Source organism: Ciconia boyciana, chromosome 8 (assembly GCF_034638445.1).
Source record: "Ciconia boyciana chromosome 8, ASM3463844v1, whole genome shotgun sequence".
In the NCBI taxonomy this organism is placed as follows: domain Eukaryota; kingdom Metazoa; phylum Chordata; class Aves; order Ciconiiformes; family Ciconiidae; genus Ciconia; species Ciconia boyciana.
The window spans coordinates 48,562,998-48,585,839 of record NC_132941.1 but is presented as its reverse complement, the minus strand read 5'-3'; the positions used below and the strand labels follow the sequence as shown (position 1 = coordinate 48,585,839).

General features: G+C 40.5%; 2 protein-coding genes across 2 annotated transcripts; one reads left to right on the top strand and one right to left on the bottom strand.

Moving 5' to 3' along the window:
- Positions 1 to 4,073: 4,073 nt before the first annotated feature.
- Positions 4,074 to 12,150, top strand: FFAR4 (free fatty acid receptor 4). The gene is made up of 3 exons (XM_072870385.1): positions 4,074 to 4,607; positions 5,478 to 5,606; positions 9,370 to 12,150. The coding sequence occupies exons 1-3, from the start codon at positions 4,074 to 4,076 to the stop codon at positions 9,775 to 9,777; spliced, it is 1,071 nt and encodes a 356-aa protein (XP_072726486.1). The 3' UTR covers positions 9,778 to 12,150.
- On the bottom strand, positions 10,994 to 21,295 carry RBP4 (retinol binding protein 4). Its single transcript, XM_072870387.1, has 8 exons — positions 21,135 to 21,295; positions 20,334 to 20,382; positions 18,578 to 18,829; positions 17,830 to 17,965; positions 17,057 to 17,193; positions 16,792 to 16,898; positions 14,897 to 15,109; positions 10,994 to 11,040 (listed from the first exon to the last, which is right to left on the bottom strand). Exons 3-8 carry the CDS (start codon positions 18,712 to 18,714, stop codon positions 11,027 to 11,029), a joined length of 744 nt encoding a protein of 247 aa, XP_072726488.1. The 5' UTR covers positions 18,715 to 18,829; positions 20,334 to 20,382; positions 21,135 to 21,295; the 3' UTR covers positions 10,994 to 11,026.
- Positions 21,296 to 22,842: the final 1,547 nt, after the last annotated feature.

Sequence of the window (22,842 nt, the reverse complement as noted above, 5' to 3'; positions counted from 1 at the left end):
ACAAAAAAAAACCTGATCCAGCTCTTATTAGAAAGCACACCTGGTGAGAGTATTATCAGCAGCTCTGCTTTTGACTGAGGGCATTCGTCAGTAATGCTGCTGCTACAGCTTGAAACTACAGTGCGATGGGACATATCCCAGGAAGCATGCCGGCTTCTGATGGATACTGACCACAGGAAAATGAGACTCCCCAGAAGAAACAGTGACTTGCTCACTCCCCAGAAGAAACAGGGACTAGTTCTTGACATGATCACACAGATCCATAGAAGCATCTGGTATATTTTCAGTGGACACTGGAGTGGGTGAGCTTGCTACTATATGAAGACAAACAGACGCATTTATACTTGCACTACAAGTTTAAAATTGCCCCTTGGGCATTGGTGTAAATGCTTCAGCTCACTGATACAAAAGTATACAATGGGTGAACAGTTAGAAAACTTCCTAAAAAGCAAAATAAATCAAAAGAGATTTGTATTTGAAACAAACCGTGCAATGGCATAACTTCTTCTAAGCACAGAATTAATAGTACCTAGAAGCCGAACAGCTGCAGTATGGTATGTAAAAGCAAAAATGAAAACAGAAAGCTAACCTTGGTTGCAACTTATGCTAAAACCCTTATTATATAGACACAGCTTGAGTCACCTACAAGCTTGGAACCTCTTTTGTGAAGACAAAGAGTCAACATTTCTAATGCAATGAATTTAAATCACTTAACAAACACTAAATATGCAATACATCTGTTACAGAAGTCAGTACTATTTACTCATTGTGATACAGGTGCATGGAAATAGACCCAAAGACTTAAACACCAATCGACATGCAAGAGGATGTATAAATAAGGCAAAAACCTTTACTAGGTCATGTCCAAATGGAACAAGAATCCTCCTTTCCCAGAATTACCTAGCCCAGAGGTCCCTCTCTTTGGGAATATTTTTTATGCCCAAGAAATAAATAAGCTGAATTATCCCCATCTGTTGTGACAGTTCACGGTTGTCAGGGGAACAATCTGAAAAACAGAGCTTGACTTATGGTATCAGGTAACACAGCCCTTATCTGCCATAGAGAAGGCAAAAACTCAGGCTTTGATTCAGGATGAAAAAAAACCACAAAAAAAGAAACAAGATTTTTCCCCGCTAGGCTAGCCAACCAGCTTCACAGAGGTCCCTGCAACTTTCATTTAACCTAGAACACTGAAATCGGAGTTGACTGCACGTTTCACCACTTCTGAGCATAAAAGAGCACATAGGTTGAAGAAACGATATAGGTTAAGCAATCGTAACAGGTTTCCAAGCATTCTGTTAATCACTTCCTTGTCAGAAGCACATGTGGAGCATATACCACACACAGCATCCACCTATTACAGTAATGCCAGAGTAGCTCTATCGAGGTTATGATTCCTCCCTTCCTCAGATTTCACTTTGTGATGGTTGCTATGATTGTAGCTACCCAACAGCAAATACAGCTTTTGTACTTCATGGGAGGGAAAAGAAAACTATTTTTTTAGATAATAGATCCATTAGACCCATGAGTAATCAGACTGGTTTTGTTCCTGCAAGGAGCTCCCATTCATTTGATTAAACCCCATGGAAACGTGCATGTCTCTTCACACCTCTGCTGTCCTCAGGCACAGGATTTTGTACACAGGTCAGTGTGAAGCTCACTTACTAACAGCATACTAAAAGCATCATTTTGCTTTGGTTCTCCTGAGCAAACAACAGGCTTATGCCAAGTAAGTAAGGTTCTCATTCACACCTAAGGACCAAAGCTAAAGGTGATCCTTTTTAAAGAAGATCAAGGGTCTATCCAGATACTTCCACACATCATCTCATTTTCAAACTTTCTGCTCCTCTATAGCATTCCTTTCTTCCCTGACTGAAAATATCTTCATTTCTTCAATAATGCTGCTTTGGATGTTTCTCTCCCTATTTTCCTTCCCACATTCTGTTTCAAATGTGTTTACCCTGAATTGATAGGACCAGTTTCTGATACCATTTTCCACTAATGCCAAAGGGGCTAAAGATTTCATTCATAACACAATTTGCATTTATGTGTGCTACCATGTCCAGCTGCCCCCCTCCCATCCTGTTAATGCCTTCCAAGTTTTCACACAGGTACAACCAGACTTCTAATGATGGCTCTTTCCCAAATCCCAGCCTCTATTCAGAGCTGACCACATCACCACTACTGCCAGCTGCCCAGAACTTTGGGGCTAGTTTGTCAGTTTGTATAAAGTCCCAGACCTGTGAGGTTGTGGCAACTGGAAGGTATTTGCTGTATTTCAAGATTCGCTAAGCATTTCACAGAATCAGTCCATAGCAAAGCCCACATAAATTGTGGCTAGATATGTCAAGCTTTGATCATAAATATGAATAATCATCCTCAGTAGTTCTATTGAATTTGCTGAAACTTTTGCAATATGGGTGCAGAGCTTTTTGTCTCAGCAAATGATGTAGAATAAAATATGTTTCGAGACACTTGCCAGTCACTTGTGTTGCTGGCTGCCAAAAAAATAATCTTTGAGAGTTTTCTTATTGTCTTCATTTGAGTTCATAGTTCATAGCAGCCATCCATATAAGAGCAAATTTGCCCACATTTCACAGAGTCAAAGAAATCAGCAGGAAATAGTAGGAGCATCTCATCCACCTGTTTAAGCTGCCCTGCAAACTCCCTGTTTAATGAGACAGCACAGATAGTTAGAACCACTTATAGCTCAAGAGAAAACATGCTAATTAAAATCATGTAAATTCTGCACTGGCAAAGATGTGGGAAGCGGTCCAGGAAAGATCTCACTCTTGTCATTCCTATTTAGGAGATCGTCCCTTAGAAGGACCGAGTTTCTGGAATCCCCACTAATCTGGAATCCCCACTAAAGCCATTGCGTAAGCGGTTGATGGCAGGGTCACACCCCCGGTACCACAGAAGCACCGCCTGGTCACCGGGTCCCACTGGCACATGGGTTTGGAATAACTCTCACCTAATCAAGAGGTGTAGCTCCATACGGCCGAGCCTGTAAACTGCACCCTTAAGCACCTACACTGCCGCTGAGACAAACGAATTCATCCAGAGCCACCTATAGTTATACAACTGTTTACATACTTTATGAAAACATTTTATCTTCTTTTATGAGACATTACCTGCTCATCTGTGACGATTTACGCACTTCACTCACAGTCCATTTCTAAATCATCTGGAATGAAGAGCGTAAGCGGAAAGGCCTACTTTCATTTACAATTTCAACAACTGCTTTTAGGAATTGAAGTCCAGAAAAAAGATGGTGTTTTCTAGGTATGTCTTAATTTACCAGGCTTCTTCAGCAAGAACTCATAACACAGGCAGGTAAGACTCTGGATCAACTTAGTAAACAGATCCCAAAAATCAAGACAGTGACACAGGTCCCTACACACCAGACCACAGTTAGCACAAGCAATGCTCAGGACTGCTGTTTCCAAACGCCACTGTCAAGACAAGGCGATGGGTACATTCCTCTTTTTTTTTTTTACCTTAGAGCAGCATTGGTTATCCCGGGCTCCCGAGAAGAGCTCTCAGAGTGGTCTGACAGCCATCCCTCTGTTTTAAGCCATGCACACATCCCCAGCAGAGGGGAGCAGCCTGGGTGGCCTCCCCGGGTCACCGGCGCCCCGGGGGCCTGCCTGTAGAGCAGGGCAGACCAGGGCCAGCCCTGGAGGAGGTGGCCAGGCCTGGGACCCTCAGCATGGAGGTGCCAGCGTGCTAACCCACGCCCTCCCCAGGGAGGCATCAGGCGGTCCCGCTCGCCCCCCGGCCCCTCGCTGCCTCCCCATGCACGGCGGCCTCGCCTTTGTGTGAGCTGCGCGTGTTTACCCTCCCACTTCCTTGTTCCACTCCAGTGCAAGGGCCATAAACCTCCCGGCTGGCACGGCCAAGCCCGCGGTGGCACGGCCAGGAGTAAGAGCAGGGAGGGGGATGGCGGCCAGCCCCCTGCTCCGTGCCGGGAGGGCACCCCAGGTGCCACCGTGGTGGTTGGGAGCGCAGGCCTTCCCCTAGGGCTGGTGCCGCCACCTGCGGTGGGTCTCTCATGCCCGCTGACCACCCTCATGCCGGGGTCCGGAGGGGTGCCAGGGTGGAACAGGACCTACTTCCCCTTCTTCTCAGACTTCAGGGGCCACAACGTGACAGCCCTGCGTGTCAGTGAGTCGTCCGCCCTGGCTTCCATCTTCTTGCTGGCCTTGGCGGGAAACATCTGGGGCATCTGCCTGCTGGCGCGGCAGCGGCACCGGCTGTGCGCTGCTAACTGCCTCGTCCTCAACCTCTTCTGCGCCGACCTGCTCTTCATCACCGCCATCCCCTTCATCGCCGTTGTGCGCTGGACCGAGTCCTGGGTGCTGGGCGACGTCGTCTGCCACATGCTCTTCTACGTGATGAGCCTCAGCGGCACCGTCGTCATCCTCTCCCTCTCGGCCGTCAGCCTGGAGCGCGTCGTCAGCATCGCCCGGCTGCGCCACGCCGCCTTCCGCCGCCGCAAGGCGCTGGCCGCCGCCCTCCTCCTCATCTGGGGCTTCGCCGCCCTCGCCACCCTCCCGCTCTGCTGCTTCTTCACCGTGGTGCGGCTGCCCGCCGCCGCCGGCGAGGTGAGGGCGAGCGCCGCCGGGGAGGGCCCGCAGGGCGGCCGCCCCCGCAGGAGCAGGGCGCTGGGCGGCCGGCGCCGGGCCGGGGGGTGGGCGCCGGGGCAGAGCGGGCGGCGGGAGGCCGCAGGAGTCAGGTGGGGGAGGCGGGTGCGGGGCCGGACGGCGCGGGAGGCTCGTCCGCCTCTGTCACGGAGGGGAGACTGCCTCTGGGCAGCGGGCAGCGGGCAGCGCTCCGTGTTCCGGGCAGGCGCCGAGGGTGGGCCCGGAGGCGCGGCCGGAGCCCCCCCCGGCAGGGCAGCCCGGGAGACCCGCGCCCGCTGTCGCCGTAGGCAGCGCCGCCGTCGCCTCCCGTCCCGCTCTCCCGGCGGGCCCTCCCGTTAGAGGTGAAGCGCGCATCGGCTGGAATTGTTTTGCGTTCCCCAGTGCGGCTTGGAAATCCCCTCTTCAGCACGCGTCCCCCTTACCGAGGGATCAGCGTCCTGGGAGCGCTGCCCAGCACATGCGGTAGGCTCTGTGTGAAATGGCCATGCACAGGTTTTTGTGCCTAGTATTTTGAAATGCGAACAAAAGTACACTGAACATGACACTCACATACATGATTAAGGTCTATAAGTTTCAATTTTAAAGTCGCCATTAGCATTTGATATGAAATTTATAGCAATATTTAGATTGTGGACAACACATCTATTTGTAATTGTATGGGCTTTTAAAACCATGAAGTAATACATTAATTGACTGCTCTGTTTGAGTAGGAAGTTTTCACAGACTTGGTTGAGTCTGCAGCCATTTTCTCTGTAGGCATAGAGATAAGGACAACCGTGTAGTAAATATAACTGTACAATGTTAATTTTCTTCTCTATTCTTTGTAAACAGGAGATTCAGATTTGCACCTTAGTTTGGCCCAGCATTGCAGGAGAAACAGTTTGGGATGTGACCTTTGCCATTGTTTTCTTTCTAATGCCGGGATTAGTCATTGTCATCAGTTATTCCAAAATCTTACAGGTATGTTTTTCCTTTAAATTTTGTTGTAGAACAAAGGGAAGTAAACAGTAACTTACTAGGCATCAACATGTTGTCACTGAATACAAATACACCTAAAGGGAATAGACATCATTTGCTCAGTAAATGGTAAGTATGTGATATAAAATGAGGCACTTCAACCTGTACATAACAGCCTATGCATTTCAACTAAGAACATGCTTGAACAGCACATTACCAGAAGCCCAACACAAAGTTTGTCTTCATTTATATATAGTATTTAATACCCTTCCCCATTTATGTGCTGTTCATATTTAAAGACTGTCAATCTCCTAAATGTTAAAAGAGTCAAGCATTTGAAATAACTAAAAACTAGATTTTGCTTTCCTTCAGCCTAAACCCCAGAGTCACAAGGGATTTGTAAGAAAGCAGAGAGAGGCAGGACTAGAAAAAATCCATCCCCTTTTAGATCTACTGATTTTCTGCATGTATTTTTAGTACACAGATCTTGTTAGATTACACTTATTCCTCCACAATTTCAGACTTCACAAACAAAAACTGTAAGTTAAACACTTTGCTTCCATTTTCTTTCTGAGTGGATGTTGTTTAACTGCTGAAATATAGGCCAAGACACCAGGCACCACAGAGTTTTAATCTATATTCTAGCAAGCATGATATTAGTTACCTAAATTCCTTTTAAAACATCTGATTTCATACCCCTTCCTCTTCCAAAAACAGAGTGAGAAAGAGCTAGAAATCTTCAAACTAGGTGCTGCAATGCCTCGTTTTTAGCAACTGCCCCCAAAAGATTCCTGATTCCTGTATTAGGTAATTAAATTTCTCATATTATATATAAGAAAAATTATAGGTTTTGGAAAGGAACTTCAAAATACACAGATTATTGAGCAGGGAGTTAACTGATGAAATGCTGAGCACCAAGGGGCTGTGGGTACATGCACCAGAGCTGCATGTAGATGTTTCCGTGAACCTAAGACCAAGAATCTGGGCTCTACATGTACTTGCCTATTGATCAGGCTTAAACTTGAGGTAAATGCATTAGGTAAACCTCTTCTAGTGAAGTAAAGCACTTGCCTTTTGCAACCTCATATTTGCTGTAGGCAAAGAACATATAGTAACTGAGTGGGGAATCTGAGCCCTTTGAAAGAACTGCAAAAAACTGCAGGCCAAGGAATGCCACAGCCCTTGGTCAGAGACCAGGACAGGAATGGCGTTCCTCTTGTCCTTGCAGACTCCAGATTACAACAGGTAAATTTAGAAAACACAATGGCACGTAGGGAGCTAGAAGCCCAAAAAAGTGTTTGGAATATGGCATTACAAGACAGCCCCATGCTGCCATGCTCACGTTTCTTTTCCAACTTGATAACACAGATGCTAAGATGCATAACCATTTCTCCTGAACTGAAAAAGGAACAAGGCCCAGAGCAGGATCCCGTCTGTTGTAATTGAATCTTCTCTCTCACACAGCTCTCCAGTAAGCAACCAGAACTCGGCTGGAGAATGTCTTAATCCCTGAGTCATTCCCAAGAGCAGATGCACTCTCACTTCGTGAGAATGCTCCATGATGCCAATGCATGCCGAGTACAATGCTCAGTGTTACTGGAAGCAGTTCAAAGCATTCATGTATTCAAATAACACAGCATCTATGATGATGGTGATTCACTACAGATGTAAGCCCTCAAATTTGTTAGCAAATATACTCTACAAATGTATACTTTACAATTTAATCTGAAACTTATTATTATTTTTACATAACACTTCCCAGAACCCTGGCAAAAATGACAGATTGGAAGCCATGATTTGTAATTAAGTTATTTGTTTTTGCATTGTTCCCCCTCTCAGGCAAGACTTAGATAAGAGGCTAGAACTAGTAAAGACGTTCATGTTCTGGAAGTTACGTAGTTGTATATACATGACTTCTAATTTCCTGGTTCTCAGACTGTGGTCCAGATGCCCACTGTAGGTATCTAGGTTCCTTATACTAGGCAGACCAAAAAGGGATCCAAAACATATCACTGCCACCCCGTTTCAGTTGAGCACTTCCTTAAGATGCAGTTGCGTCTTATTTACTGCAGTTCTGGCGATTCTTGCATTCTTAGTTCTAGGCTGTGCAGCTCCAGCAGGAAAGATGGAGGGTACTTATATGGGATAGATACAAAAGTATCTGATGAGGACATTCTGTAGCTGTTTCGAACAGTGGAGGCCGAGGAGGGTACAGAACTCGGTTTTCCCACTTTTATATTACAAGTGGATATTAGTCCTTTGTATTTTATGAAACCTTCATTCTTCCTAAGACAGGTTAGGTGCTCTCTGAGAACAACTCTTGGATCGGATTGTTTGGAGGAGTTAGCCTAGTTTCTGGATTCCAAATGGGTACAGCAGCAGATCATCAGGCTGGAATAGTTCTACATGTTCAAAACATCAGAATTCTCTGCCCCTTTTAAATCAGGGAAACAGCTAGTGAGACTGTCCCCTTCTCAGGCTCAGCAGGTGCTGAGAAGCCCATTTTTGGATCATGGGTTTTGATTTATACACCTATACTCTGTTGAAATCTTTGGTAGATGTCTAGGTTCTTAATCAATATTTATTCTAGGCCATCCATCTCTGTGACAAATTCAGAAAACTGCAGAAAGAATGACAAATTTCTCTCTCTCTCTCTCTCTCACCATTTTCACCCTTACCTGAACCAGGAAGCTATTACGTATTACTAGTATTAGTGTTATCCTTCCTTTAGTTGTTGCTAAAGGGAAAAGTCACACATAAAAGTGGCAGGAAGAGTCTTACACCTTTTGACTTTCCTACTTCGACACCAAATTGATCCAGGCTTTTGAAAATACCCCTTCTTTACCCATGCAGTGGGTAAAATGGCATCTCAGTTATTTAGCCTAAATGTTTGTTTGCTAAATATTCCAATTTTATTTTATTTGCATCATATATGTGAATATAACAGACTTATTGTGCTATGCCAGCTTCAGTGAAGACAGGGATGTAGAGCATGAGATTTAGAGTTTTCTGCAAGCCATTGGGATTCAATATTCTACCTAATGACCGATGATTCACACCCATGAATACTAGCTTCCCAAACTATACATAGTCTGGTTTGTTACATCAGACAGTACTATTACAAGACACAGATTATCATAGTGACAGAAGGATCTGTAAGATTTCAGTTTAGTTCATAGAAAGCAATTCTGATTACTGAATGAAAAACTAAAAGTTTACACAAAACTTAATGTAAAATCCCATTCAAATTTAAAACATATCATGATTTAGTTACTGTAATAAATTCATGCTCCTTCTCATACCTACCTTATAATATCAGCATGGCCATAAGAGAATTGGATTACGTTCCTTCTTGTGCATCAACAGGATTGTTAACTATGTTCCAGCTTGCATTTGTGAAAAAAATAGATGGGTTTGTTTAGATAGAACAAATGAGGTCATAATTTGAAGTTAAGGGGATTTCATGAGTAATTAAGGCTCTGTTTTACGCTCTGTTTTATGGCTGGTGGAGAGCCACGAGGAGAACAATTAGCTTGACTAATATTGAGGTGAGTTCACAACTGAGAGGAAAAAACCTGCTAGTAAAGTGAGAATGTTTGAAATGGAACCATTGACAAAAAGTAAAAATGGAATTCTGCAATGCCTTTTTGTAGCCACTTTTCAAAACAGAAACATCATGTGCCAAGATTTACTTTTGCACTTGTAAAAATGTGTTAATAATTCTTCTAGGTTTCAGTGAAAGTTACTGTCTTCTCTTTTACCGCAGATTACAAAAGCATCAAGAAGGAGTTTAAATGCTGGTTTAGCCTACTCAGAAAATCATCAGATTCGTGTTTCCCAGCAAGACTACAAACTGTTCCGAGCCCTCTTTGTGTTGATGATCTCTTTCTTCATCATGTGGAGCCCAATTATAATAATTATTCTTTTAATTTTAGTCCAGAAATACAAACAAGATTTAAATATTTTGCCATCAGTTTTCTTCTGGATAGTGTTATTCACTTTTGCCAACTCTGCTGTCAATCCAATTTTGTATAATGTTGCCCATTTCAGGCGTAAATGTCAGGAAATTCTTCTCTGTTGTACAGGGAAACCTGTAAGGCATGGAGCTGGTACAGAAACCACTGCAAGAAGAAGTAACCATGAACAACCAAATTTGTCTTTCATTACCAGATAATTATTTAAAGTCTGAGCTGTGCCACGCTTTGGATGTTAATGTCTACACTATCCCAGGTTGAATAGGTCACTATGTTAAGGTATTATATGCCAGAGAAGGAAAAAAAAAAGCTAAATCTGTATTTTTAATTCCTGCAGGTAAAATTCTTTTGACTTCACTGCTTTGCCTCAGTAAGATTTGGACAATTTAATCCAATGGATTGAATTCTCCACTTACACTAAAATAAATAGGAATATGGCAGTGAACTTGGTGAACGTAAAATAGTTGAAATAAGTACTTACCAGACAAATTAATTTCTATAAGGGTATATTTTCAGTTGGCATAAATGTCATTAACTTTAATAAAGTTATAGTGAATCTATATCAAGAAAGCACCTGATCCGTTTTTACTCTATTTTCTACTGAGTAAGAGAGATCAACTTTCTAGTGAAAATGTACATCCTCAGAAAGTATCTGCTCTTTTTTTCAATCCCATTTAAAAAAAGGCACTTGATTATGCACTTAGATAACTGACTGCCTGAACATAGGTTTGGGCAGACTAACCAATTTCATGTAGGAAACAAGATGATAAGCATGTATTATCATCAAGTGAATGACCAATTTGGTTCCATCTCAAATTAAAAATAGGGACATAATACCCGTTAATTTATAAATAAAGAATAAATAAATGTTTACTTGTCATGTGTAAAATAGTTCTTTAAAAAAGACGCATGTTTTTTATGTCTTCAGTACTCATATAATAAAGTTAATCAGTGATATATAGGGTCACTGAAATTCCTTCCTCCTTTCTAAAATGCTATTGGGAATGATTTCCAGTATTTCCTAGAAAAAAGATTACATTGTATTTGAAAAGCAATTAAAAGTTTTAGAAAGCAAATACATATATTTTGGGGTTTTTTTAGTTAAAACTCTTTTAGTCAGAAATTGAAACCACTAAAAAAGAAATATTAAATTCTTAATTATCAATATCTGTCACCAATTCAAAATAGTGCATTAAGATAACGATTTACTAATAAAACCCATGTCTACATATGTACAGATGTGCATACAAACAATTTGCATCCCCTGTAATCCAAGTTTATTAAAATGTTTCATTGGTTTATTAACAAGGCGAGCTACACGGCTCAGATAAATATACTCAAAATCTAAATGAAGCCATTTAAAAGGTTTTCAAGAGAACACCCGATCAATGTGTTAACTTTACATCCATGGTGCTGTTACATGGTTTCTTTCCATACTTTTGGATCTCCTTAAGAGCAAAATCCTGAAACACACAAAAACCAAAATTCCATTTTTCAACCACAGTAGGCAAAATTAAAATATACAAACTTTCCCCAAATTTAAAATGCATACATATCTAATTTATTTAAAATGCTCTTGAGTCCAGCAGTCTGTTACTTGTAATGATAATGCCAGTACCTTGCTCTGCAGTTTATAATTCCAAAGAATTTTCAACTCAGAACAAAACAGGAATTCATCCAATCTGGTACACCTGTCCTGAGCCTTTTAATACTTCGGCAAACAAGGTACTGGATAGGTCAGTGACAAAAGAGTTATTTATTTACCTTAACAAGCTTCAAATTATTTGCCTTTTAAAAATTTTTAATTTAAGAATGTCTTTCAACAAAATAAGAATCTCCTGACCTCCAAAACTTCTAATGGCAGTAGTAAATTAGCTGAAGGAATATACCACTCTTTAATTCACAATTTTTCCTTCTAGTAAATGCTAACAGCAGATTCAGCTTTCAGCTCTACTAACATGATGTATTGTATTTACAAGTAGTCCCACTGTGATATCCACACTCACATTGCATAACTTAAAGCAACTTGAGCTATTACTCTAGAGACTAAGTGTATCACAGCCTGATCCATATTTGGAAAGGAGCTACCATCAGAAATGCAATGCAAGTTACAACCAAAAAACTCATAATTTCCTGGGCTTCTCTTTTGCCTTAAAGAGCCCGTATAAAAAGAGCAGATGTTTTAGACTTTTTTTTTCCATCAAGGTAAGTTTTGTACATCTATTATGGTTTTTTGGGGAACTTAATTTGAATACAGTATTAATTAAAAAAGCTAATGAAAAGTCTTTGGGAAAAAAAATTAGCTTACAGACATAGGCAGAGTATGCACAATTAGAGCCTGTTCTTGCAGCATCTATTAACATCAGTCACAATTTTAGCACAATAACAACTGATGCAGGTCAGTACAGACAACTGAAGCAGATTTTTTTTGCTACTGATTTGGTAGCTCTTAATAGCAGAATTAGAACTAAAGTAGCAGGGCTTCCAATCCCACACATAAGGAATTAAGTGAATTTTGTAAGAGTTTCTGATATAAAGCTTTCAATAAATGTTTTTTTCAGTTTAGGTCACAATCATTCTCTCATTCCCAAATGTACTTGCTTTGCAGGAACTTTGGCTTAATGATACTGGAGAATTCAGAATCAACTAACACTGTGGTAATGACAGGTCCTGATCACAGTAAGGGGAGAATGCAAATTTCTGGCTTTAAGTTTCATTTATACTTTGGTGCTGGGCTCATAAGATAAACTCTAGCATAATCCTCAATAAAAAGCGACAGCATTAAGGACCCAGGCTACTGTTTTTCATTTACAAACAGTATTGAACTCACATAGTCTTATCAGATGCTGCACTCAACATCTAACATCTGAATATAAATTAGGATTGCAGACAAAGAATACAGCCCTCGGTGCAACTTGTTAGATTTGATATTTCTAGAACAAACTAGAGGCAGCATGATCAACGTTTACATTAAGCTTGGGAAGTCGAGGAATATTTAAGGCTGAACTTTCAAAAGACATTCTGAGCTTTTATTTTTAAATTACACGATTGGTTCTATATTCTGTGAAAAAATACAAGCATTCTATTATATAGAAGCTCTGAGATACTTGAAAACATATCACAAATCATGAATAAATAAATATATTCCACTTTTCTTTTTGGTTTATACTTTCTTGCAAAGATTGACAATACATTTATCGCCTTGCAAGCCTCATATAGTGTGGAAATAATAGAAACGCAGATTCCACCTTGCTGAATCAGACCAGTACTTGGACTAGCCCAATATCCTGATTTTACAGTGGGATAGTACTTTCTCTGGGTTTGACAGAAATGCAAGGAACCATCATAACCTCTCAAAGTCACAGCACAACAGCTGTATATCTACACTTTATCTTAGATTTAATACAAAAACATTCCAAGCATCTCATTATTTTGTTTTCTGATCTTCAGAAATTTTTATTCTTGCTGTACTTCATTTGAATAGCAGTGAATGCAGCATTCAAAACAAGAAAGTATCATCAATTTATATAATGAAATTGTTTATTTTCTATCCTACTCTTTATGCAATCATACACATCACTCACAAAAGCCAATTTCATTTGCAGTTACACTCTCTCTTAGTCTTGGCTACCTTAAATCTCAACTGTCTCTTATGCTGTCTCCAAATTCTCATTCAAGACAAAATTTTTATTTTCATTGTTGTCAGGCACTTTTTCCAGGTCACTAATCAGTATTCTAAACACCACCCACCTTAGCAGATCTTTCAGGCACTCTGTTATCAGCATACCTACTTTACAACATGGCAATATATTACTCTCTGTTTATAGATCAGATGAACAGGTAATAGAGCCACAAGAGCTGACTGTGCTCATCTGTTCTGACTTTCTTTATAATACACAAAAGTTCCTTCAGTCAATCCCAGTTTATTCTAACATGTCATTTAGAAAAGCCTTTAATCCTGATTTACAGATTTCAGTGATAAAGAACATACAACAGCCCTTGGTAAACTGGTCCAAAGGTTAATGACCTTTGGAGTTAAACAAATGGCTATTTATTTCTGCTCTGAATGTGTCCAGTTTAAAGTTCCATCCATTTTAATTTGTTATTCCTATGTTTGCAAGTCCTTTATTATCCAATTCCCATTGTTTGTGTGGGCAAGCACAGATTTTGCTCAGGTCAGCCTTTAGCCTCTTTCTGATGAGAAAAGATCAAGGTCTTTGAAGCACTCACTACAGGACACATTTTACAAACTTTCAATCATTTTCTCTGCTCTTCTTTGAAACTTCTAATTCATCCCCAGTACCCTTTCCAGTTATGATTATCATCAAACGTGACATAGCAAGCAGACCTATGCCAAGCACAACAGTCTCATATGAGTCTGTAAATTCATCTTTTGCATCCTTGGTTTATGCATCCAAGAATCACATTTACTCTTTTGGCCACAGCATTACATTGGGAGTTCACATTCAGCTGATTCACCAGTCAAGCCTTCCACAGATATTGTGTCTTCCAGAATGCAAGGCAGGGTAGGGACGAGTACGCTACTATTTTATTCATTCTAAATATTCTGATCTGTCATCTTCATTCTTTACTATTCCCCACTCTGGGTGTAATCTTTACCAGTAAGTATATTATGTTTTCTTCCAAATGATTGATTAAAGTAGCATAAATTACAATTTGGCCTTTTCTAATATACTTGAGCACAAGTGAGCTAATCTGTATCCCTCCCTATGTTGCAAGCTCAGCCTGACTATATGACTCAAGATAGGGTCATACTACCAGTATGAGGGATATGTCCCTCTTCCACAACCCTTTGTGAAACGGTTGGCATGAGGACCTGTGAGAAAGGGTCTGCTATAAGGCATCCTTTCCAAGACTTCTGATTTTCCTTAAAAACCTTTTGTGAAGAATTTTTCAAAGAAGTTTTTGAAAATACATTCTATTCCCTTCAACAGCTATTTTTTTTTGAGAAAGGCAAAGAGTTCTGATTAAAGAGACTAAATTTCTCTTTACAGCAACTATGAAGTTTATTCTTACTATGTTTACTCATACTACATTGATTTAATTGTTTTACAACTTCCTCTAATTATTGTTTCAGCTGATGTGATATGCCGCATAAAAAGCTATACACCTTAGCTCTCCTTCAGATAAGGGAAGTAAAAGTTGGAAATAACTTACTACAAGCTCTAGTTTTCAGAAGACAATATTACAGCTACTAAGTAAAAGACTTCAAGCATTTGCTATTTAATGAGCAAGAAACTCCCAGTGCTTAAGTCATTAAACCCTAAAATAAAATTCTTCAGAAAAAAATGTTCTTACCATTATGAATGATAACTCTGTATTTTCTGTCCAAGCAGAGGTCTATCTGCCTTTGTCTGACAATTTTCTGTGCCTCTGGAGGCAATCCCTTGGGGTCCCGGGAGAACACAAAGGAATAGCTATCAGCACAAGTGCCATCTTCATTTAGTTGGCGGCAGGAGTAATGAAGAGCATACGTATCATAATCTGTGGCCACTACCCAGTGGTCATCATCTGGAAGAAACCGTAGCAAAGAAGCAAAGGTGTTAGCGACACAAGTAAAATCTAATAAATCTGAAGAGATTGCTGCCATAACTTTGTAAAGAAAATAATATGATGAAGATTGGTATAAATGATAACAGATTAGCTCTTAGTTTATTCCTGTGTCCAGTATTTAATTCCATGTTTTGGGGGGAGTTCTTTTTTTTAAAAAGAAAATAAGCAGATTTATCAGGGACAGTGATGGAGAGAAGAGGAAATGGTTGGCACTACTGCTTCTCCTCTAACAAGGGCACAGAACAAGAGCAGCATGAAGAAATGCTAATAAACACTTTGTAAATCCATGCCTAAATATCATAAAATGTGGTAACAAACACAGAAAAGAACCATGTATTACAGTAGCTACCATGAAATACAAAGAAAGTTTTCTTATTTTAACCAAAAAAGTGGAAGAGTCAGACAGAAAATAGTTTAAAAAATAAATAGAGAATCGAAATGAGCACATTTAGCTTGGTCATGCTAGTTATGCTCCAGATTACTAAAACCATAACTGTTTTCCTACCAGGGATGCTACTTAAATGGTATTTTTAAGGAAAAAGATTATCATGCTGTTGCCATGTGCGTTAGAAGTGGTTTTGCTACAAGCTCTATCATAAACCCTCTTCTCAAAACACAGTTACAATTTCAGAGAATTGTTAACTATTTAAGCTAGGTAATCTGACAAATACGTGGTCACACAGACACCCTGTGCTAACAGAAGTGAACCTAGGTGTTTGCAGTAAAAAGTGTTATCTCTGCACCTTCCTCTCCTGGAGCAAAAGATCCTCCCTTGCACTATGTCTGCGCTGGTGAAGCCAACGCGGTATGTTCTCTTCACCGTCTCTCCTGAGGGACCACAGTTTTTAGAAAGGTAGAGTCTAGGGTCAGCCAGCAATCTGAAGTACCCATGAAAACATGATTCAGCAGCATGCTATGAGGAGATTTGGCAACAATTCAAGAGCAATTGGCATCCAAAGCATTCTTTGTAACTGGGTTTTTTGAGAGAATGGAGCTCCAATCACTTCCAAAGCCCACTTGCTTCTCTCGGAAACAATCTGTGGAAATGCCTTGAGCTACAAGTGTCTGAATCTCTATTTGGTTCAATAAACTAATTTTGCATAGGGTGTGACAGATGACAGGAAAATATGGAGATATATATATATATATATATAGGATCATATTTGTTTCCTAAAATAGATAAATATCTACATTTGCAGACACGAGACCAAGCAAAATAACAATTGTTATTTTGCAAAGCAAAATCCTCTTCCCTGCTTAACGAAGTCTGACTTTAGGTTTTTCAGAGAGAACAGAAGCATCCAGTAACTGAGTTCTGAACTAAAACAAGACTTAAAATACTTCATCTGCCTTTCATTTCTTTCCAGACAGTGACCTTTGATTATATTGTTGGGTAACAAACAAAAGAAATACAAAGATATACAAAGGCCTGGTCTTCACTTGTTTAACAAAAGCCAACCAGCTGCTCCACATAAAAAATAGTGATTACCTTGTTCACATTAAGGCTTTCCTGTATTATAGTTATTACATGTTTTAAGTGTGTTTAAGAAATCCAACACTATTTTTTCCTTCCCCAGCACGGACACACAACATAACTAAGCTCCCAAGTAGTTCTGCATCTTCTATAGCTAAGTACTCACTTCCTTTCTGCAGAAAAGAGGCAACACCCCAGTACTTCATCTTGAACTTGGCAGGATCCTCTGTGTCAGTGAAAGAGCCAATCATGTCAGCACAGACATCCCAGTTACTGTAGCCAGAGAGAAAGAAAACACCACATTCACACCTCACAGCACAGATTCGGTGTGGCTGTGTGACTAGCACAGGGATAGCAGTAGGACTAGAGCACCAGTAAGCAAAGCAGAAGCTTACTGAAATGGAACAAGAGGAAGATTGCCAACAGCTTACTTGAAGAGTCTGACTCTGCCCTTTGCAGTGGCACTCATTTGTCCATTCTCATCTACGGTGAACTGGGCTACCACGTTGTCCTGCAGAAACAGCCCCTCAGGATCTTTTTTTGCCATGGCATACCAGGTGCCACTGTACTGCAAGGAAATAAGAAAGGCTGCAGTTAGACCTAGAAGTATGGAAAACATTACAACCAGACAAACTATGGGAGGTGACAGAGGGGAAGACATGCATATCTTTGACACCATGCCTCAAAGTTGTACCTAAGAAACAAATCTAGCTGTTCCAACAGCATAAACCCACCAATATGTCCTAGTGCAGCCAGGGTTTGTGGAGGAATTGACATTTTTTTGTATCTTATTTGTATCTGCACTTCTCCAGTATTTAGAATACAAAATTTGGTGGGAAGAGGATAACAACTGGCAGATTTTGACAGATCTATGTATAAATGTTTTTTTCCTTGCAATGATGTCTGAAAACACCAGAGTATTAATTTTTCATAGAAACAACCAAGTCACTACACTTTTGTTTAGACCATACAGTTTGAGACCAGTCTGCTAAACTTCGGTTTCTGCAGTATTCCTTTGTCAGATGCATCAGGATCCAGCATCTGTGGAGATGTGGGCAATATCACACACTTCTCCTGTGTCTCAGTATTGCAGTGTGTGACTTTGAAAATGTGAACACACTGGTGCTACTGAATGCCAGATTTTGTAGCCTGAGAAGAGAAGCTAGGCAAGACATCACAGATTCAGGAGAGAAAGAAGATTTACCCTGGTCTTGTCGAAGTTTTCCTTCACTTTGAAGCTGCTTACTCGGCAGTCCCTCTCTGCCATGCTGCTGCCCAGAAAGGCCAGTGCCAGCAGCAGCAGCCAGGGCAGAGCTCTCTCCGTGTGGGCCATCCCGTCCCTGCAGCAACAGCAAACAGACAGAGAATAGCATCAGAAACAGGCTCTGTCACACAAGTGGGGAAGGGAGGAAGGAGGAAGGCTGCCCCGACAGGTCCCCAGGGCATCGTGCAGCTTTCCCTGATGCATGGGCAGGCGAGACACCGGGTTGTCCCCAGCCCACCACAGCAGGGTCCCTTACAGACAGTGCTGGTCCCTGTAGCCTCTTGAGAGCCCAAGTGTTGATGGCAGTGGTGGGGTGCCCAGACAGGGAATGCTTTATGTAGTCCTGGGGCTTTCGCAACCCCCTGAGGTACAAAGCCAGCATTGGAGGGAGAGTAGGGAGGTGGGTTGATGCATGCTGCAGGCTGGGGCCCCTTCACAACAGCCTCTTGCATAACACCCATGGGCTCAGGTGGTCTTTGACCCTTACCTGCAGCCAAGCAGGGGCTAGGAGCAAATGGCTCTCTTTGGTTTTCCTACCCAAAGGCAGAGCTCACACCTGGGGGAAGGGGTGTGCACATGTGTGGGGAGAACAAAGGAAAAGAGAGGCACCCCATGTTTGCACAGGGGAGAGTGAGCTGCCTCCACCTCCTCTGTGATTTTACACACTGCAGTGCAAAGTCCTTCTTACCCAATATGCTCAACCCAGTTACAAGGTGCAGACTTGTTTCCTCCACCTCTTCCCCAAATTCCTTTCCTCTCTTCTGATAAACAGTGGCAAACATCATACTTGCAAGTTTCTGCTAATGTTTCTGAAAGCCTGGTCATGCCAGAACCTCTTCAGGTCCTCATGACTGGTTCCCTCTTGCTTCCCAACGGCTGGCTCGGGTGCTAAACCATCTCATGATCAGCTCCCAGGGACAGGAACTGGGGCCCTGCAAATCTTCAGGAAGGCAAAAGAGCACTTTTGTATGGTACTGCAAAGGTGGCAGGACATAAGTGTGGCCTGCAAATACCCAAGTGCATGCACGCACCACATCTGGCACTTTTGACATAAATTTTAAATTAGAGCTTCCAGAATTTCTATTCTGGTTTTGTCAAACTGCTTTCAGTTATATAAACCATTATTGTTTTCTCCTTTCCAGGCAAGTTTTGCTGCCTCTCAGTCAATATTTGTTCTATAGTTTCAACATCTTTAGGAAGCATTAGAGAAAACCTGTTAATTATTTTCTAGACTTGTAACCAGAGCAGGATAGGAATGATTGTTACCAAGAGAACTAATTCACCTACTTTTTCACCTCCCAGTTTTGAAAGAAGAAAGGCAGAAGCCTGTTAGTTGAAAGGTCTGTGTTCATTACTTTAACAATTAAGCAAAAATATAATTTAAATATGGAGATACTGACATAATATAAAAAATACTTCAATAGTAGCCAATGTACAGAATTAAAACAATTTATTCAGCATGGCCTTTCCCAGAAATTTACTTCAGCCTTCTATTCCTTTCACATATTCATAAAAATATTAAACTTTTTACTGTTGCTGCCCTTTACAATCTTTTTCATATGTAATGCAAACAGTGGCACAGTCCGTTTGATTTATCTGTTATTCTTTCTTTTCTGCTTTGTGTTGGAGCCTTTTTGCATAGCGAGTATATTTGTTCACTTTCTCAAACAACAAATGCTCAGGGCTATTCCAAGTCTGCTCTGAAGCCTTTCATTCCCTGGATAACACCAGAGAGTAAAATTTCCATTATGTTTAATATTAAGCTTCTACTTGGAGTAAAGAACATATTTAACACAGGTAACCAGAAAGATTGATGCATATTAATTGTCCTGAAACTTTCAACAGTCATCTTTCAATAAGCCAACATTTCCATTTGTAAATTGAGATTTTAAAGTTTGCTCATTCCCACAGAGACTGAAGAGAAACAGCGTTCTATATCCCTCTGGTGGCTTTTAGAACCTTGTTCCAGCCCCTGGCAATGGTGATGCCAGTTACATATACGCATTTTTAAAAAACTCACAAAACACTCACTAGTCTTAATATATGAATTCATCTTCCTTACAAGATCAAAATCAACATGGATTTTCTTTTATTCAGTGTCTCACATGACTGATGGTAAGAAGAGGGATTATAGCTTAATTTGTAACCTTTAAATCTATTACTTTCTTTAATACCAGAGAATTACTCTCTGCCAATTTGTGAAACATTATTATTTCTCCTAAGTTTGTCCTCTTCAAAAATCTGTATACTGCTTTATATTCCCAAAGAGGTTCTTTCAGGATCAAATCTATTCCTATAAAATTTTGTCAATAACATAATTATCCATGAAAATTCTATGGCAGCGGTTTTCAAAGGAGTCTATAGTCACTCATTCAAATGAATCAAAACCTGAAGAGATTTGACCACCTCTGGAAAATCTAGGTCAGTAGTCCCATTATACTTACTGCATGTTGTCCTCAGCAGTTTTACAGACGGAGACCAATCCAGGTTTCACTGAAACAAAAATTTAATTCTGTTAATAATTTTTAATAAGATCAGTTCTACATATGTGCAAGAGCCATTACAGTCTCTTAAATTAATCTGAGGTTATCAATAAAAATAAATCAGAAATGTATAATTTAGTATTAGCCATGGCACAGCACTTCTTTAATTGTGTGCCTCCACTGATCTCTGCAATGTTTGGCAACTCATATCTGGTGGAGGTGCCTGGCAGAGACTTAATAATTATAACTTTTAATTCATTCAGCTCCTCAAGTCTGAGATCTCTACAAACTCCAGGCAATGCCTGAGAAAACTCTTCTTTTGAACTGTTATCATTGTGGATTTGTGGGAGGGCAACCACAGTGAAGTCACACCAGTATTTCCCAGTCAGATTTCAACAACTGCAGAAGAGGACCTGGTCAAGTCAGTACAATGTGAAGGTTATATAGTACAAGTTTGGCTGTGTGCCTCTTCTGGTTTAGCTATACTTCCAACTCTTGCCTACCTGAGACACAGTTTACATTAATGAAGTCCCTTCACAGATAGAGCTAAAGCACTTTGGTTCAATGAGACAGGGTTTTTAGGCAAAAAGTCTCCTCTGTTAGGTCAGTTACATCTAGATCAGGAGTGTATTGGAGGAGGGATGGAAGGTTGCTGGCAGACTAGCATCATTATGGCAATTCAAGGGTGAATTTTTTCTCAGTCCTAACAGATGTAGCTATGCCAGCACAACTATGTAAACTCATAAACAGTGTAAACTTCACCTCAGTTAATCATAATTTGGATTGACTTGGGCTATGTGTTTGGTTGAGAAGTGATGCCAGTGAGTGATCCTCATCCAGATCTTTGGAACCTGGATATACTGCTTGCAGATTTGTACTTCTCCTGCAAACAGAAAGGAACAGAATTTGGGCCAGGATTTCAATTGCTTCTGAGACCAATGTGCATAGATCAAGTCAATGGCATCAAATGATTGCTGCGGTCTAGGAAAGCTCAGACAATTACATTTAAAAGAACTATTAAAATATTGATAACACATAAACATGCAAATAACCTCTAATGTAAAGCATACATTTACAAAACTTGTGCTACATTCAACACCAAGCTTGATAAATTTCATGTATGACTTCCTATTCCAATGTTTGAAGCTGGCAGCATATTTTGAATATTATAGAAAGTTTTTAAAAAGTCAGTATGTATTTCTTGGAACCATATTTAATTGAGAGGGAAAAAAGTATTCTGTCTTTGAATTTTGCCAAGAGTTCATAAAAAAGGGCTAACTTCAGGCAGTGATTGAAATATTTTTTACATTAATAGCCTGTAAAATTCTGCAATATTTTCCATTAGCAATAGCAACAGAAAATACACAGAAAAGGTCAGATTTTCAAAGGAACTGGCAGAAAAAAGCTTTCTTTGTAGGAGTTATTTTAGTTTCATTTATAACTTTATAATAAAAAGGAAGAAACAAGAACCAAATGACTATTTAAAACATTTTTAACACTGCAACATTGAAGCTTTAAATATTAAAAGAACTAGAATTTTATTTGTGGTCACAAGAATAAGTCTAGCTCTTAGCAGAAAGCTGGCTCAAAGAACTGGTAATAGGAAATGGAGCATCCATTTCCAGCCAGACTGCATATAGATTGAAAGATTTTTTACTGTCTTCTTATGGTTATTTATTTATAGAGTGCCATTCACAAACATGGGTGTTCATTAAGCTCTTAGAGGCAGATTTTGCAGGGGAATGAATGACTGCTGTGTGCACAGAGCAGTGGATCCAAGTGCAGCCACTGCCCTGTGGAACCAGATTCATATTAACAAGCGATGACAAACAGCATAAGCTGAGCCAAGGAGCTCCATGCACTTTCTAAGGGACAGCTATGTACACTGTCACCATCACAACTGTTCCCCTTGGTGGCACTCTGAGTACAGAGGTCAAGGACAGAATGGAATTGAAAAGATTGGCCTTTGCACCATGCTGGCCTGTGTGCTACCTGTTTTAGTAATTTAATGACGTGACATTCTGCTTAAGGAGTAAATTTACATTGAAGCCTTTATAAACAGTATTTAAACAAACCTAGTTTAAAATGGTACCTTTATTCTCTTTAGCAAACATTTGTGAGCATTGTGATTCTGAATTGAAATGTTTTTCTAGATGTATTACTAAAATGGAAACAACTTGAAACAAAGATGTAAAGTTTGCCAACAGGCTGGCCATCCTGGTAGGGAGAGCTTTAAACTATGAATGATGAAAGACATGGACATACTGGAGCGAGTCCAGCAAAGAGCCACGAAGATCATTGAGCAATAAGATAATCTGACAAAAGGAGAGGCTGAGAGATCTGGGACTGTTCAGCCTGAAAAGAGGGCTCAGGGGATCTTATCAAGTGTATAAATATCTGGCAGGAGGGTAGATAGACTCTGAAGAAGACAGAGTCAGACCCTTCTCAGCAGTGCTGAGTAATATTCTCA